Genomic DNA, 16,092 nt, shown 5'->3' with positions numbered 1-16,092 from the left:
TTTTTCCCTCTTTTCTGGTAACTTGGTCTGTGGAGAGATGCCGTATACATCTCAAGATACAGCAGCATGACAGACAACATTTACCTCGTATTTTTCAGCATATTTTTAGATATTGTCTTTTTCAAGATGGTTTCTTCTATTATATTTTCTTCTGTATTTTATTTATTATCCCATTGTGTTTTTTAAAAAAAACCCTGTTTCACATTTATCTGTTTTTCAGGCCTGCAGGTTATTTTCCCAGAATACCTGCAAGAGAAATTTGTCCAGTCAGCTCTGAGCTACATTATGTGCAATGGAGAGGGGGAATATGTGTGCCATAACAACCAATGCATCTGTCAGTGTGCCGAGGAGTATCCCCAATGCAACTGTCCTATAACCGACATCCAGATCATGGAGAACACCCTGCTGGGGATGTATGAGTCATGGGCAGCCTCCTACAAAGACTTTGAAAGCTCTGGTAAGCTTGAATATCCTTCTAAATATGATAAGAATCATCAGATCTCATGTCCATGCATTTAAAAATTAATCTTTTTAAAATTTCTTCTTTTTTGTTTTGTTCAGTTTTACAATTTTCTATGAGAGACAAACTGTCATACATTTCGCCCCTTTAATTCTGAAGTGCTTATCAAAATTTGAGCTGAGGCAGCTCTGTGTTTTTTCCAACCCCCCCCCCCCCCCCCGAACCCATATTAATGAAAAATAACGAGCACCTTTAAAACTAGCATACATTTATATTATGCTGCTGCAAAGGGTCAGTAGCCTTGGCAATCTTGATGATCAGTCTTCATCCTCAACTAAATCGATGCATTTAGGAGGAGATCAGAAAAACACTCACATGGGACTGTGACTTCTTTTTTTTAATGACAGTAAATAGCAAAATGATCACGTAACCAGATGCTAATTACACAATGTAAAGGTGTCTGTAGAAGTGAGTGCAAATGCAGGCACAAAGGCGGCAGTAGAAGTTTGGACACAGCAGAGAAAAAACACATATTGTGCCTTATTGTTTTATGGCAAGGCACCATGTATATCTATTATTAATACGAAATAAAAGTGTCTTGATACAACCTGCCAGCAACAGATAAATATATTTATGCACCATAGGGGTAAGTTAATGTTAGTCATGAAGGTCACTGAGTGCAGTACATCTTCAAAGAAGTACTTGAAAAGAAAGAACACTGGAAGAAGCCAAATAAAAGAACATAACTTCTTTTCAGACCAAAGCACAAAGAGTTGTGCGGCCTCTGCTAAACATTTGAAAAATAAATGCTTGAGAACAGGTTCAAAAACCTCAAAGCATCAGATTGACATATGATATAGACAATCTGTATAATTCAGCATGTGTAAATGTAATGACAGGGCACATTCAGTGCCTGCTAATATTTGCAGCACTGGAGTATTCTGCTGCTTAAACTAAATGGTACACCAACATTGGTTTGTGGAAATGTTCTGTAGGTACTATAGAAAAGAGAGCTGATGTGACACTACACGATTCATTTATTGCTTAGCATTCCTTTCAAAAGACAGAGCTGTGGCAGTATAACATTACTGGCTGTGAGAAAAGCTGCAGCTGCTCTGCTTATGCTCATTTTAGCTGTGACTGTTGCTTTGTTGATATTGCTCAGACTCAGCTGCATTTGTAGTTGAATGTATTCAGTGAATTTCTCTCATTAAACTTAGTCAAGAAAAACATAATTATGCAATACATGCTTGGATTTTACAATAGTTTTTTTTTTTTTTCAGATATAAAACAACAGTCAGGCTATCAAACAATGCCTGTATGTGGTTAGTATGTAGGTAGTTTATCTGGGTATATACTGCCTCAGCACTGAGTGAGAGCACTGACCAAACTGGTTTATCTACTTATTTAGCTACAGTGATTCCCGAAGTTACACCTGTTCCTTATGAAATAGGCTATGCAGACATTATTGTGGCTGAAGATAAAACGAAGGCAATGAGCCAATACGCAAGTTATTGCAAAGTGCAGTTTTAGTGTGAAGTAAACTTTGTCCTATGGGATCCAAAACAAATGTTCACATACACAAAGATAACCCAAGTAAATGCAAAATGAATTTTTACAAAATTAAGTATGTTTTCCGAAAACCCTTGGGGATCCTAAAGATGAGTTTTTGGCAAATGTGACATGAGCCTTTGTCTTCTGGTTTTCACTTTGGAATTCTCCCATGGATGCCATTTTTCCACAGTCTCTTTCTTATCTTTCTTGTTGAATCATTTCTTCATTTGTGGATAATGGCTGTCATCATGGTTTGCTTGAGTCCAAAAACCTTAGAAATGACTTGTAGCCCTTTTCAAATTGATGACTTTGCTTCTCAGCTGTTTCTTTAAATTGTGGCATGATGTGTTGCTTCTTGAGACATTTAAATCTACTTCACTTTGTCTGACAGGTTATATTGGACTCTTTGATTCAACGTGCTGGTAGTAATCAGGTCTGAATCTGGCTAGAAAGGGGGACATTTGATTTTTTTTTTTGTTGTTTTTTATGTAGGGCTTGTTAGGTCCTTTTGATAAATGAAAATCATGAATTAAAAACATTTTAATTTAGTTGGGTTATCTGTGTATAATAATTAAACTTACCCAGTGATCTGAAACAGTTAAGTGTGACAAATATATTAAAACTACAAAATCAACACGAGGGGAAATACTTTTTTACAGTACCATAAAGTGCTACATCTGAGTATAATTTAAGGTCATTTTTTAAAATCTACAAGCTCCTGCTACATAGTTTAGTTTATCTAATGCCACATCAATTGATTTTCTTTGATTGTCTCAGATTTTTATTTTTTATTTTCACTTTTTTATACAAATGGCATAGGATATCCGTACAATCTGGTGAAAAATACATGTGATACAAAACAACAAAGTGAAATGTAATGGCACAATGGGTGAAGTATGGTTACATTGTGAGAGCTTTAATCTCTAGATAAGGTGTGCTGGATGGCTTAAGATAAGGACTATGTGGAAGCACTTTCAAGGAAGGAGTCCTTGACGGCTTTGAAGCCTGTATAAAAGGACTTGGCAACTATTAAACTGGCATTGGGAGTGACTCAATAAAAGCGATGTTTTTGGTGGGAGAATCAGATATATCTGAATACTGAGTGCTGGAGACACCCGGCTTTTCTAGGAAAAGGGAGGTACCTGACATTTCTGAAAGCTGGGTGGAGGGATATGGCAAGTTCAAAACAGGGGAGGAGAAGAAATCTGGCTTCTTTGAAGAAGAAGAGGAAAGGAGCTCTGATATGCCTGTGCGGAGGGTGGAGGAAATTCTGACATTTCACGGCAATGGTTGAAAAGGGGTTCTCAACTGTGGTTAATTCTGTTAAACTGTCTTGAGGAGGACTGCAGGAGGGTTCGGCTGTACAACTGCATCTCTTGAATATGGGATTTGTTGTTCACGAACAGAGTGGAACAGTTTTTAACTGTGTCCAATAATATTTATGTCATACTTTTCATGGTAGACTATTGCATCAAGTTTATAGCTTTAACAAACTTTTTGCATTTATAACAAACACTATAAATGCAAAATTATTGCTCTTGTTGTTCGTCTACTTTTGAACTGTATTCAGTTTAAACTGTAGGAATTAAAATGTTTAATTAATGAGCTTAGTATTAAGGATGGATGAACAATGAGTTAATCTGAATTAACTGACTCAGTTGATTAGCACGCCAAATAAAAGCCTCTTTGTCCATGTGTATTTTTGTCCATTTGTATTTTTCAAGCATCTTCATGCTCATTGTTGCCAAAAATTGAAGCTATCGTTGAAAACAGCAGTTGTCTATGGAGGAGACAAACAAGAATTTTTAGAGGCAGAAAGAGGGACACAAGGACAATCATCACCACTGGTTGGAACAAATTTGTTGAGGCAGCAATCTTGAAAAGGTGTCGGGGAGCACAGAGTGAGAGGGTGTTTACTGCGCTGAGAGTCTCATTTCTCTTCAGATACTCACAGCAGTCGAAGTACAAAAAGCACAGTACAGACATGAAAAAAACCATGTCAAACCTCACGTTTGAAGATATAAACTTGGAAACTATAACTTATAAAACGTACTTTGTTGCAAATATTACAACAACAGTTGTCTCCAGCTGTTTTTTTGTTTACTTTTGTTCTTTTAATGGTTCCCTCTCTGTCACCTAGATGAGTTCAAGTCATTTCTGAAGAGGCTGCCCTCCACTCATTTCCTCCCCATCAGCAGTGTGCATCTTCTCTGGGGCAGCGACTGGGATTTGCAGGCCCGCTACAGGCTTCTTCAGAGCTCCCTGGAGGTGCAGCGACTGAAGATCCAGCGCACCGCCCGCAAGCTCTTCAGCCTCAGCATCCGCTGTCACCACAATCCCAACCACCAGATGCCTAGGGAGAGGTGGGTAAAAAAAAAACTTCATTCAATGTTCTGTTCAAAATTAGCTATGAATTTACTCGGACAAGCCTAAGGTGCTGTTTCTGGTCTTAACATTTTTGGGATATCTGCTTTTTTAAAAGTAAAAGAAGATATTAAAATGTATCTTGCAGAGGAGTGACATCTTTCAGGGAAATTTCCCTTTTGGATTGATGTATGGGTTCTGTTTTATTTGGTGCTCCTTGAAGCGTGCACAGTGAGGATGACATCCATTATACATTTTAACTTATGGTTCTGTTGTTTCTGTCCATCAAGTCAACTTAGTGCTGAGGCTTGCACATGCCGAAAACACTCTACCTCACTCTTGTATTTCACTTTGCAATCTAAAAGGGGGGGAAAAAATAGCTGTGGGAGTTTTCTTGATAGGTCATTGCACACATCTGTCACCACCTACTGCAGTTGCAGCTTAAGAGCCTTGCTGCGGATGTGCCATTGTGTCAGCGCTGCATGAAATGCCAGGAATTTTCAACCATCCACTCTAGCAAATATCAGAAAACACTATGCAAAATATGCAAAGTTCCTGGCTTCCACATGAAACACCCCCAAAACTGTTATGTGTAGGGGATGTCACCACATAAATGGAAACAGAATCCGTAAAATATTCATTTAAGTGGTCTGAAAATGAGCCGCTGTCAACTGTCACTGACAGAAAAAGAGCACACCCACATTTGTGCGTGAGAGTTGGCAAAGGTTTGTTCTGAAGTGTTATCAAAGAGCTGCAGTATGCGCTTCCCTGTCCATGGAGTATGCATCAAGAGTGCCTGATGGCACTGGAAATAAGAGCTGCATGTTTATTTGCTTGCTTGTGTAAGACAACTTTGCATCAGATGAAGGAATTATTTGGTTTTATTATAACCGTGTGCATTTGCAGTACATATATACGTACAACATTAAGATTTTCCTTTCCGTTAAGATATTACCAACAAGGACTCCAGTCCTTCCATTTTTTCCAGTCAAACTATAACAGATAGTCAATGAAGAGACTGAGGCAAAGTTGAAGGCCTGTGTGTTTAAGATGTGTTCCAACGCATCTTCATGTCAGTCAGGCTGTGAGTTGATGAAGATGTGAAAAAAAACTATATTGCTTGGTTCCAGAGATGAAAAACTGGTGCATCGGGATTCGAAATGACAGCAACACACATCCCTTGTGAGAGATCATTTGTCCCCTCTCCAGTTCATACTGTATATCAGACCCCTAGTGGGAAGGATCCACTTGCTATTTTGCATTATTCTACTTTGAGAGTAGTGTTCATCAACCTCCGAGATATTTTACTGAAGAAAGAATTGTATTTGTACAAGCTTGCTTTTAACCCAGAATGTTTTTAACCTTACCAAACTATGATTCAGCGTAACGAAGGTAAACCTTGATAATACCCATCATCAATATGTAACTGATAAATTAAGGTTAACCGTTAATAGTTTGCGAAAGGTTAACAAATCCTATAAACATTATTTCAGCTGATATTAAGTTAAAGTTTACAATTGTTTAAAAGCATATGAGCGGGTGGCTGGACTGTGAACCTGAATAAACCTGGAACGGCTTTTTCCACTACTATTGTATTTCTTTTTTATATACAGGATTCACTTTTGCTTTTCTTTAGTTTAGTTGTTTGGTTAGGTTAAGGAAAAGATCATGGTAAATGGTTTTTAACCCTGCATGGCTTAAGATTATCTAGTGCATTCAGACTTCACTTTTGTTCTTTGTCATGCCATGTAAATCTTCATTATGAAGCCTTAATAACAGTGAAATGCATAAAATTGACAAAAAATATACTTCAGGTAATTGTTACTGTCGCTTCTCAGGATTATGAAGCAATACCTGATACACTGTAACCAGTGATGGGAATAATGGCGTTACAAATAACGGTGTTACTAATGGCGTTACTTTTTTTCAGTAACAAGTAATCTAACTAATTACTATTTCTATCATTACAACACGGTTACAGTTACTAACAAGAAAACGTGGTCCGTTACTATTTTTCAACAAGCAGACGGTTGAAGCTGTCTTCAGCTTACCGCATCTTATATCAGTTGCACAGAAGTAGCTGTAAGTAATCTGGACGCTACAGCCTTAAGCAGCTGCGCGCGCTCCCGTGGGCAGTTATCACTTTCTGGCAGACAATTACTTTTTGGCACAACACCTCGAGCTAGGGGGCAAAACAATCGCATGAGTGCTGCTGTTTGACTGAGGAAGAATAAAGTAGTCGTGGTAAGCCAATCACATGACCACTTCAAGATGACAAAGCAACAAGGTGATATATACCAGTTTTTAAATTGTGCTGAGAGGCCACGTAAAACCAGAGTCATGATAAACAATATATACGCGGCGTTTTTTCCTCAATCGTTTCGTCACTTTTACTGTCTATGGACAGCGCTAGCAGACACTCTCTGCTTATGAGCAAAAAATTAAAAAAACAAATGAACCAAAAAACAGCCCGTTCCTGTTGGTGGAAAAATGCACCATGTCGACCAATCAAAAAATTATATGGCAACATGACATTGTTTAAGGAGAGGGGGAAGTTTCAGGAGTGAAGGCGAGAGAGAGAGAGAGAGAGAGAGAGAGAGAGAGAGAGAGAGAGAGAGAGAGAGACAGCAGAAAAAGAGAGAGAGTGAATTTGGAGATGTGAGAGATTTGTGAGTTTAGCGTGTTTGGAGTGTGTAGTTAATGTGTTGTCTTGTGTAGTTAGTGTGTAGTGTTGTGGATAGTTTTGTGTTGTGTGTCAGAACAATGAGGCGACTGCTGTCTCCAGGTAGAAACAGGAGTGATACACCTGCTGCTGTCAGACTTGCAGGCATCAGGCTGTGATGTTCTCCTTTATAGTGGACATAAATTATTTTTTGGAGTGGCACAAATAATTTGTGTGGCATCTTATTGATGCAGAACAGCTGATTGTTCTGTAAACAGTTTGAATGGTTATTAAAAAGGGGTAAGGTAAATGGCTGCAAACAACTTTGTTTGCAAAACCTGTGCATAGGATTTTAAAATTGACAATTTATATTTACATTTAAAGTTATAAAATATGATTCATTAAACATGTTTGTGGTTGTTACAGCAAAAATATAACTTTCTACTCGGATTTTATGTTTTTTGCCTGATTTTAGATCAATTGTGTTAATACAGTATGTCAAAATGAAAACATAACTGTAAATTCAGACACGTGAGGTTGTGCTGAAAAGAATGATACCAAACAAGGCAAAGTAAATAGTTTTTAAAGGTGAAATGTAGAGGTCAAATCAAAAGTACCTAAAAATGGCCAATTATACTCTGGACCCCAGAGGGTTAAACATTTTTCTTAAAGTAACGCAATAGTTACTTTTCAAGTAATTAATTACTTTTAGAATCTTGTAACTCAGTTACTTTTTTGAAGAAGTTACTAGTAACTATAATTAATTACTTTTTCAAAGTAACTTGCCCAACACTGATTATAACTGATAATATATAATTAATAATGTAAATTTGTATCATAAAATATAACAAATAAGCATAAATTCGAACATCACAAATGACTAAACATTCATTCTCATTTTATTGTCTGTTAACAATTAAAATAAATGACACGCTACTGACAAAAGTTTCATAAACTACTTTTTAATATTGAGCATTATGAGGTGCTACCTGTTGTTGGGAAGAAGAAATACAGCAATGTGACAGCAGAGTTAATGCTATTAAATTACAAGTATCTCAGTGAAACAAAGATTAGAAAGGGAGAAAGGGAAATCATTCCATTAGATTTGTTAATGCTAATAAGACAAATCTAATATCAGGATCTTAGCTGCAAATACCAATATGTAATACAAAGATGATATTAGATCGGTAATTTATGAGAAGGCTGTGGCTGCGTGTTTTTTGCAATATGGTGGAGTGAGAGAAAAGGAGATTAGATGTGAAAAGGTGAAGTAAAATCTGTAATCTAATTTGGGATCATGCAAACATTCATAGTGCAGAAATGCAAACATTACACATACATATATAACTTAAAGGAGAGGGGAATATTTATCTATAGCTGGTGATAATCAGTCTGAAAGGATGAAGGTATACTTGTTTCTGAGTCCAAGTAACGATAATAAAAACTTGTTAATATTAACTTACCAAACAATTTAATACATTTTAACCTGCGTTGTCCCTTTACTAGTGCTTGCTACATAAACCCAAACAATAAACACATTTATACATACAAAGACAGGAAAATGAACACATCTGTTTTCCTAATAACATATACTTACAGGTATTCTGAATATCTGATAGGATTTTTATTTGACATGACGAGTTTATACAGTATACAATACTGTACTAAAGTTTTGACCCAACGCTCATTTGTTTATATTTTGGTTGGAAAACAAGAAACACCTGGAACAATTTATTGAAATATGTATACATGAAAAATACCGTAAACAAGGCAAAATAGAGTTTGTATTGTTGTACAGGTTTTTTTAACACAAGCTGAACTAGGCAAGTTTTCTAATGTTTAAGCAGTTTTGAAAAATAGTCCTCCAGGCTTCCTGAAGGAAATTCCAAGGCTCTTCTTTAAATGTCAGCTACCTTTTGTTCCATTTTCTGTCAAGCTGTTCCCACACTGCTAATTCTGAGGTCCGGCTCTGGAGAGGCCAATCCTTGACTGTTCTATTGTGTGTTTATCTATCCAGGTATGCTTTTACTGCATGAGCAGTATGTTTGGGATCAATGTCACGCTGAAAAATGAAGCTGTTGCCAGTCAGATGTTTTCAGATGGTATTAAATGGTGAATTAAAATCTGATGGTGCTTTTTTGTGTTCTGTGGTGTTGGGGAATTTTTGACAAGATTCCCAACACCACTGACTGAAATGCAGCCCCAAGCCATTCAGTTTGATTCAATTGAATTTTATTTATATAGCACCAGATCACAACAGCTGCCTGGAGGTGCAAACCATGACATAGCCTTCACTGTGTTTTACATATGGCTGTAGACACCCACCATTCTACATATTTCCACTTTGAATCAAAATTTTAAATTTTGATTTATTACTCTATCAGACCTGTTGCCACCAATCTTGTGTAATTTGGCATGCCTCAGCCTTTTCTCCCTGTTTCCCTCCTGAAGAATGGCTTCTTGACAGCCACCCTTCCACTGAGGCCATTTCTGATGAGGCTTCAGCGACCAGTAGCTGGATCAGCTGAAGGGCCAGATGCATCTCTCAGGTCCTGTGTCTTTGCTGGATTTTTTCCTATTTCTTAGGGACATGGCTTATAGCTGCTGTTCATCTCCTGTAGACAGTTACAAAGTGAAATATTTCTCTGAAATTGGTACATAAAATAAAGGTCCAAGTACTAAATTGATCGAAAAAGTAGGCAATGTCTACAGATAAACCTTTGAAAGACCTTCAGGAAGCCTGGGGAACTGTTGCTCAAGACTGCTTTCTTGGAAGCAAAATGTGAAGAAATGAAGAGTTACTAAAGACTTTTTCCGATATACAAATGTAGAGTTTATACAGATTTTTGACACAGGTATAGTATTTTAGGAAAACAAAGGCATTCGTATCAAAATAACACAGATTCAGCTAACCTTTTGCACCATGCAGAATATTTTGTGAGTAAGAGAGCTTAAAAAATTCAGCCAAACATCATCAAGGAAGTAGTATGCTGTATGAATTGCAACGACAAGTAAGCTTATTCACTGCTTTGAAGAAGATCCTGGGTTTTCCACCTGCATGGTCTTTGTTGGGTTTGTTTTCTGACTCTAGTCAGAAGTATTCTTTGTTATATCTGGTATTCTTTATTTTACTCTGCCATTTTGACCGGATATTGTTATTCCTTTTCACCTTTGTCTAACCCATTCACCTACTTTTGTGTTCATGCCTCTACAGCATTCTTCAGGAAAGAAATGTTATGTGTCATTGTATGTTGATGAGGGATTGCCATAAAGTCTGTCTGTCTGTCTGTCTATCAATCAATCCATATCTCAGTTTGGAGCTCATCATAGAGAAATCAAAGTATGTGCTTCCATTGTTCTCTTTGGTTGATCTTTTCTTGTTATGGTATCACTTGTGGCAATGTCATATATCATTGTCAGTACTTAAAATAATTTACTTGTCAAACTAACCTTGACCAGCAATACTTTCTGAAATCAAAATTCAGATTTCATCTTCTACAGTCAGAAAAGAAGTTCCAGTACTGTCAGGATGACAAGGAAGGATGTCTGATGGGGGCAAAGACAAGACAGGAATATCAAGCAATGCTTTCCACCAAAGGGAAATAACCGGCCCTATCTACTAAAAATTATGTCCCTATCCAACCCCAAGGCACTGTAAATTATGCTGCAAAGCAAACACATTTTCTAGTCTTATATCAGATCAATTGGAATTAATATTATGGATGTATCTGTTTTAACTCTAGCAATGATCTTTTTCACAACCCAAAAAAGTACATTTAGTTAATCACAGCAAGTGAAAATGTAATGTAGAAGTCAAACAGTAATACAAAATTAAGTGAAAATAGTAATAGTCCTACCGAGGAAGACAAACCCAAGTTACCAGGGTGAAATTATGCCTCACACATGCCTCATTCACTCCATCAACTCCTCAGGGTTCTCTTTAATATGCTGGCCTTTTGTTGGAGAGAAAATATACTTTCTTTTCCTGATGAGAATTTAACATGTATACATTTTAACTTTATAGGCATTTACTGGTGTGCGTTCTTTTCGCTGTTCTTGTCACACTAGATTGAGATTAAAATTTCCTGATCACTGCTAATGCTCTTATGCTTTTTTTCTGTCTTTTGCCTCTTTAGATCTGTGATGCAGTGGCTCAACAGGGTTCAGTCTTTCCTGTACTGCAATGAGAATGGGTTTTGGGGGACCTTCCTGGAGAGCCAACGGACGTGTGTGTGCCACACAGGTGTCACACTGTGCCAGCGACCCATACCATGTGTCATAGGTGGAAACAACAGCTGTGCCATGTGCAGCCTGGCAAACATCTCACAATGTGGCTCATGCAACAAGGGCTACAAGTTGTATCGTGGTCGCTGTGAACCTCAGAATGTGGACTCAGAACGTAGCGAGCAGTTCATCAGCTTTGAAACTGATCTGGACTTTCAGGACTTGGAACTCAAATACCTGTTACAGAAAATGGATTCACGTTTGTACATTCATACTACTTTCATTAGTAATGAGATCCGACTAGAGACATTCTTTGACCCACGCTGGCGTAAGCGCATGTCCCTGACTCTCAAAAGTAACAAAAACAGGATGGACTACCTCCACATGATAATTGGTTTATCAATGAAGATCTGCCAGATGCGAAACAGCAGCATTGACCCCATGTTCTTTGTTTATGTGAACCCATTTAGTGGTAGCCACTCTGAAGGCTGGAGCATGCCCTTTGGTGAGCATGGTTACCCACGCTGGGAAAAGGTACGGCTGCAGAACTCCCAGTGCTTCAACTGGACTCTTGTATTGGGTAACCGGTGGAAGACCTTCTTTGAGACGGTGCACATTTATTTGCGTAGTCGTGCCAAGGTCCCATCTGGCCTCCGCAATGATACAGGACAGGGCCCGGTGGACCTCGCAGACCCGAACAAGCGCCAGATCTACATAAAAATCTCCGATATCCAAGTTTTTGGTTACAGCCTGCGCTTTAATGCAGACTTGCTTCGTAGTGCTGTGCAGCAGGTTAACCAGTCATACACACAAGGTACACAGTTTTACTCCTCCTCATCTGTTATGCTCCTCTTATTGGACATTAGGGATCGGATAAACCGTCTAGCGCCTCCCTCTGCACCTGGCAAACCCCAGCTGGACCTCTTCTCTTGTATGCTAAAGCATAGGCTCAAGCTCAACAACAGCGAGATGATTCGAGTGAATCATGCATTGGACATGTACAGCACAGAGATATTAAAACAGTCTGATCACCTGACTGCTAAACTCTGTTGAACATTCACATAAGGACAGCAAGTTTAACAGAAACACCCGACAAATGAACTATGGGGGTATATTACTCTTACTTTTTTTCTCTTTTTCATTTTTTGACCTTTTCTGCCTTTTGATGTAATATTAACTTTGTAAGCATAATTCTTAAAGAGAAAAAGGAAAAGGCAGTGATGCAAAGCTTTTCTGGCGTATAAAGAAGAATACTGAAACAACTATATGGACTGTATCATATTTGTCCCAGCATGTCTGTAAATCCCTAAAAGAACTTAAAATGAGAAAGAGACAGAAAAAAACAACAAAACAAAACAAAAAACATGAAATTTATGTACTGGTAAAAAAGAGGCCTTGATTTTACTCTGAGGGATCAAAGGTTATATCTGAAACTGCCATTCTTTATTGAAAAAAAAGGAAAAAAAACATTTTTAAAAGAAATAATAATAACACAAGGGCAGACCAGATATCACTTCATTCTAGCTAATGAGCTAATCGACAGTTTAATATTCAAAATGTTTATACATTGTAAGGATTAAGTATCCCTAGTGAGTAAGTAGTCAACACATTACTGATAGACTTTATTACATTTCAGACCCACGGTGAATCTGCATTGCTCTTTGTGAGTTATGAGGCACTCTGTCATTGTTCTGACACATAAGGCACACAGCAGGGCAGTAATGGATAGTCATGTCAAAACAAAAGCCAGCTGTTTATATATACATATGTGGTTGAATGTGTGTGTATGCGAGAGCGTGCGCTTGTGTATATCCTTTTTATTATTATTATTATTATTATTATTATTATTATTTGGCTTGATGCTTATTGCTGTTTGTTAATTGAATGTGTCATTTGAGATTGACTCCAGTCTTTGCTAATTCTTGCATTTGGAGCGCTTCTTCCCGTGTTTGAAATTCAAGCTGTGTTTTCCACAAGGCAGTACCTCCTGGTGCGTGAGTGCAATATTGTGGTCTGAAGATTTAACAATCAATGCTATTTTGTACAGCTTTGCAAAATGTACATGTTGTGACTGCTGATTTGTGGAGCTTTTTAGCACCAAGAGCAAAATGTAAGCATTCATCATTCAGGCACGTTTGCAAGACAATTTAAAGCCATACACTTCCCTGAGGTAGACATAAAGTAAAGTAAGTTCATAACCTTTATTCACTTCATAACACATGGAAAAAATGTTCAAGTTATATGTTTTTGTTTTAGTCCCTCAGCTGATTTCAGATAAGAGCACAGCAAAAGGGAAGTTGACAGAGGAGAGTGTATATTATATTGAATAGGAATGTCTTGTAAAGCCATTGATTTTTCATGTTGTTACACAGGGGAAAAAAAAAGAAAAGAAAAATATGAAGAAATGGTTGAATACTAAAGTATAAAATACCCTTTTGGCAGTGTTTAATCTGTACGCTTTTGATGGCCATGTGTATAAATGTCTGTTTTCCTTTTGCGATATGAAATCAATGACATTTTTTGCATGTTCCTGGAAGCATCAACAACTCTCATCATCCAAATGAAATATAAAACACTACCTATGTATTAATGGTCAAACTTTATTTGGGTAATCCAATGATGAAATATTTCTACTACTGTTAACTTTTTGTAGGTCTAGTCCTTTGCTTGGATGTTTGTTAACAAAGATGTTGTACAACCAAGTTGGTCTGGCCATTTTCGGGAGTTCAAACTTTAAAAAAAAAAAAAAAAAAAAAGGGGGGGGGGGGGGGGGACATTGAGTAGTTGCTGTCATCTAAGCCAAACTCTGTAAAACAAAACAAAAACAGAAAGCTGTCAAAAATCCATATTTTTCCAAGTGTTCCGCCAACATTAATATTATTTTTTTTATGTGCTAGTCTCTTGATGTAGATAGTTTAACAGTATTAGTACTTTAGTTCAATTATATGTTCCTTTAACCTAACTTGGTTCTTACATTGTAATGACACTAGTCTATGGGGTCAGTCGTAAGTGTAGACAGTGGTAATGAGTTATGATTTTCATCTGGGTGACAATGACAATGAAGGTGTAATTCCTAAACCAAGCCCTGGACTAACATGTCATTACACTCACTCAGCTTCAGATTTCACTGCGTCAGAATTCCAACTTGAATAGCATCAGTATCTCATCTAACTTTGTTTTACAAAGATTACTCGTATGTTTTCTTATTATGTTGCCAGTCTTGTGAAGCATGTTTATTGCCTGGGAGGTGCTTTTTTTTAGTTTTTTTAAATCACAACTGACTATAAAGCATTATTACAAACTAAAATGACATTCAGGAGATATAATTGTTAATAGCGGAATAGGTTGATTTGTATAAGTTTGGATAACAACAGCACAGCTTGTCAGCCTTTGCTCTGTTTTGGTGAATTAATCGAGGCTGTGTCATAAAAACAATTTGCGTGTTGTAGCACTAGGACAGTTAGTTCATGTTCACATGGTAATGGTGTGTTCAGAGCAAACTCAAGTAGAATCACATATGATCAGAATTTACCAGAATCCCATAATTCAGTCTACTGTTCTCCAAGGTTTATCTAACTTTTTCAGTTTCTGTATAAAAGAAGTTAAGTCATATAATTCCAGATGCCCATACATAGCAACAATGGACTAGGCATCCATTTATGATTGTCAGTGATGTCAGGAGAATATCATCATTGGCATATTTTCATGCATGTGGAAAACTTTAGGCAAATATCAAACAGAGCTGAGGCTGACAAGGTGATGCCCTAAAATGGCCCTATATATACACATTTCTTGATTGTTTAGCATCATTATTGGACTATCCAAATGAATTGTCTCCATTTCATCATCATTATTATTATTATTATTATTATTATTATTATTATTATTATTATTATTATTATTATTATTATTATTATTATTATTAAGTGCCTGTTATTGATCCCTTTAACATGTTTAGACCTGGAGTAAAACTTTGAGATATTAAACAGAAGAATGACACTGAATTACTTTCAGAATTTAAGACCATACATGTTGAAATATACTCTTTTATTGTCCTCCTGGCAGCTACGCCGTCAGGTGTGCGCATGTGGGGAAGCTGACCACCAGACAGAGACAACAGATGACTCAAAGTAATGGTGGATATTTATTGTCTCCTGCTGTACAATATATCTGTAAATATGAACACTGTTACAGTAACATTGCTCTGCTACAGTAACAATATTATAAAATATAACAGTATTGAAAGGGAATACAAAGACTACTTCAAAAAGGCCCTCCATTTGAGTACATTAGCACAAAGTACAGGGCACTCATGTCTTATGTATCTAATTAGAATCATGACCATTTATGACTGTTTTTATATTGTCAAAGTGTATATTAAAATTTAGTTTTGAACCACTTGCAAGATCCATAAAACAAGCACATTTTCTTGTATGGCATTATGCTACCACAGTGTTGCTTATTGTATATGTATCCATGGATATGTCTGATAATGATTTTTACACCTAATACCTTGCCTATGTACTTATTTTGCTATTCTTTTGGGATCATTATCAGCTTATTTTAAATGAATGTTTCATATAATAATCTATTTCTCATTAAAATGCTATATTTAATAAGAAGAGCAATGCTTGTTTGTACAAATTCCCTATATGAAGTTTTTTGCACATCTTTAAAGTAACCTAGTTTTGCCATAGTTGCAATGGTAAATGAATGGCTGGATAATAAGTTATTTGTTTGGCTACATTTTTATTTTTTTTGTTTGCTTGTTGCTTGACCTCAGTGTTTTTTTTCTCTTATCATACAAATCAAACTGGTGTGTTCATCT

At 36.9% G+C, this 16,092-nt stretch overlaps 1 protein-coding gene across 1 annotated transcript in view; it reads left to right on the top strand.

Annotated features, from left to right (window-relative positions):
- The window catches only part of brinp1 (bone morphogenetic protein/retinoic acid inducible neural-specific 1), a 116,402-nt gene extending 100,629 nt beyond the window's left edge, over positions 1-15,773 (top strand). The window contains exons 6-8 of the mRNA XM_085413997.1: positions 221-457; positions 4,155-4,377; positions 11,177-15,773. Coding sequence (XP_085270123.1) covers positions 221-457; positions 4,155-4,377; positions 11,177-12,317 — 1,601 coding nt within the window. The 3' untranslated portion in view covers positions 12,318-15,773. The remainder of the gene's footprint in view (positions 1-220; positions 458-4,154; positions 4,378-11,176) is intronic.
- The last annotated feature ends 319 nt before the right edge of the window (positions 15,774-16,092 follow it).

This window comes from Rhamphochromis longiceps, linkage group LG7 (assembly GCF_057381845.1).
Source record: "Rhamphochromis longiceps isolate RC_006_pf linkage group LG7, R_longiceps_female_GT1.1, whole genome shotgun sequence".
NCBI classification, from domain to species: Eukaryota; Metazoa; Chordata; class Actinopteri; order Cichliformes; family Cichlidae; genus Rhamphochromis; species Rhamphochromis longiceps.
This window is presented reverse-complemented; position numbering and strand designations above follow the sequence as displayed.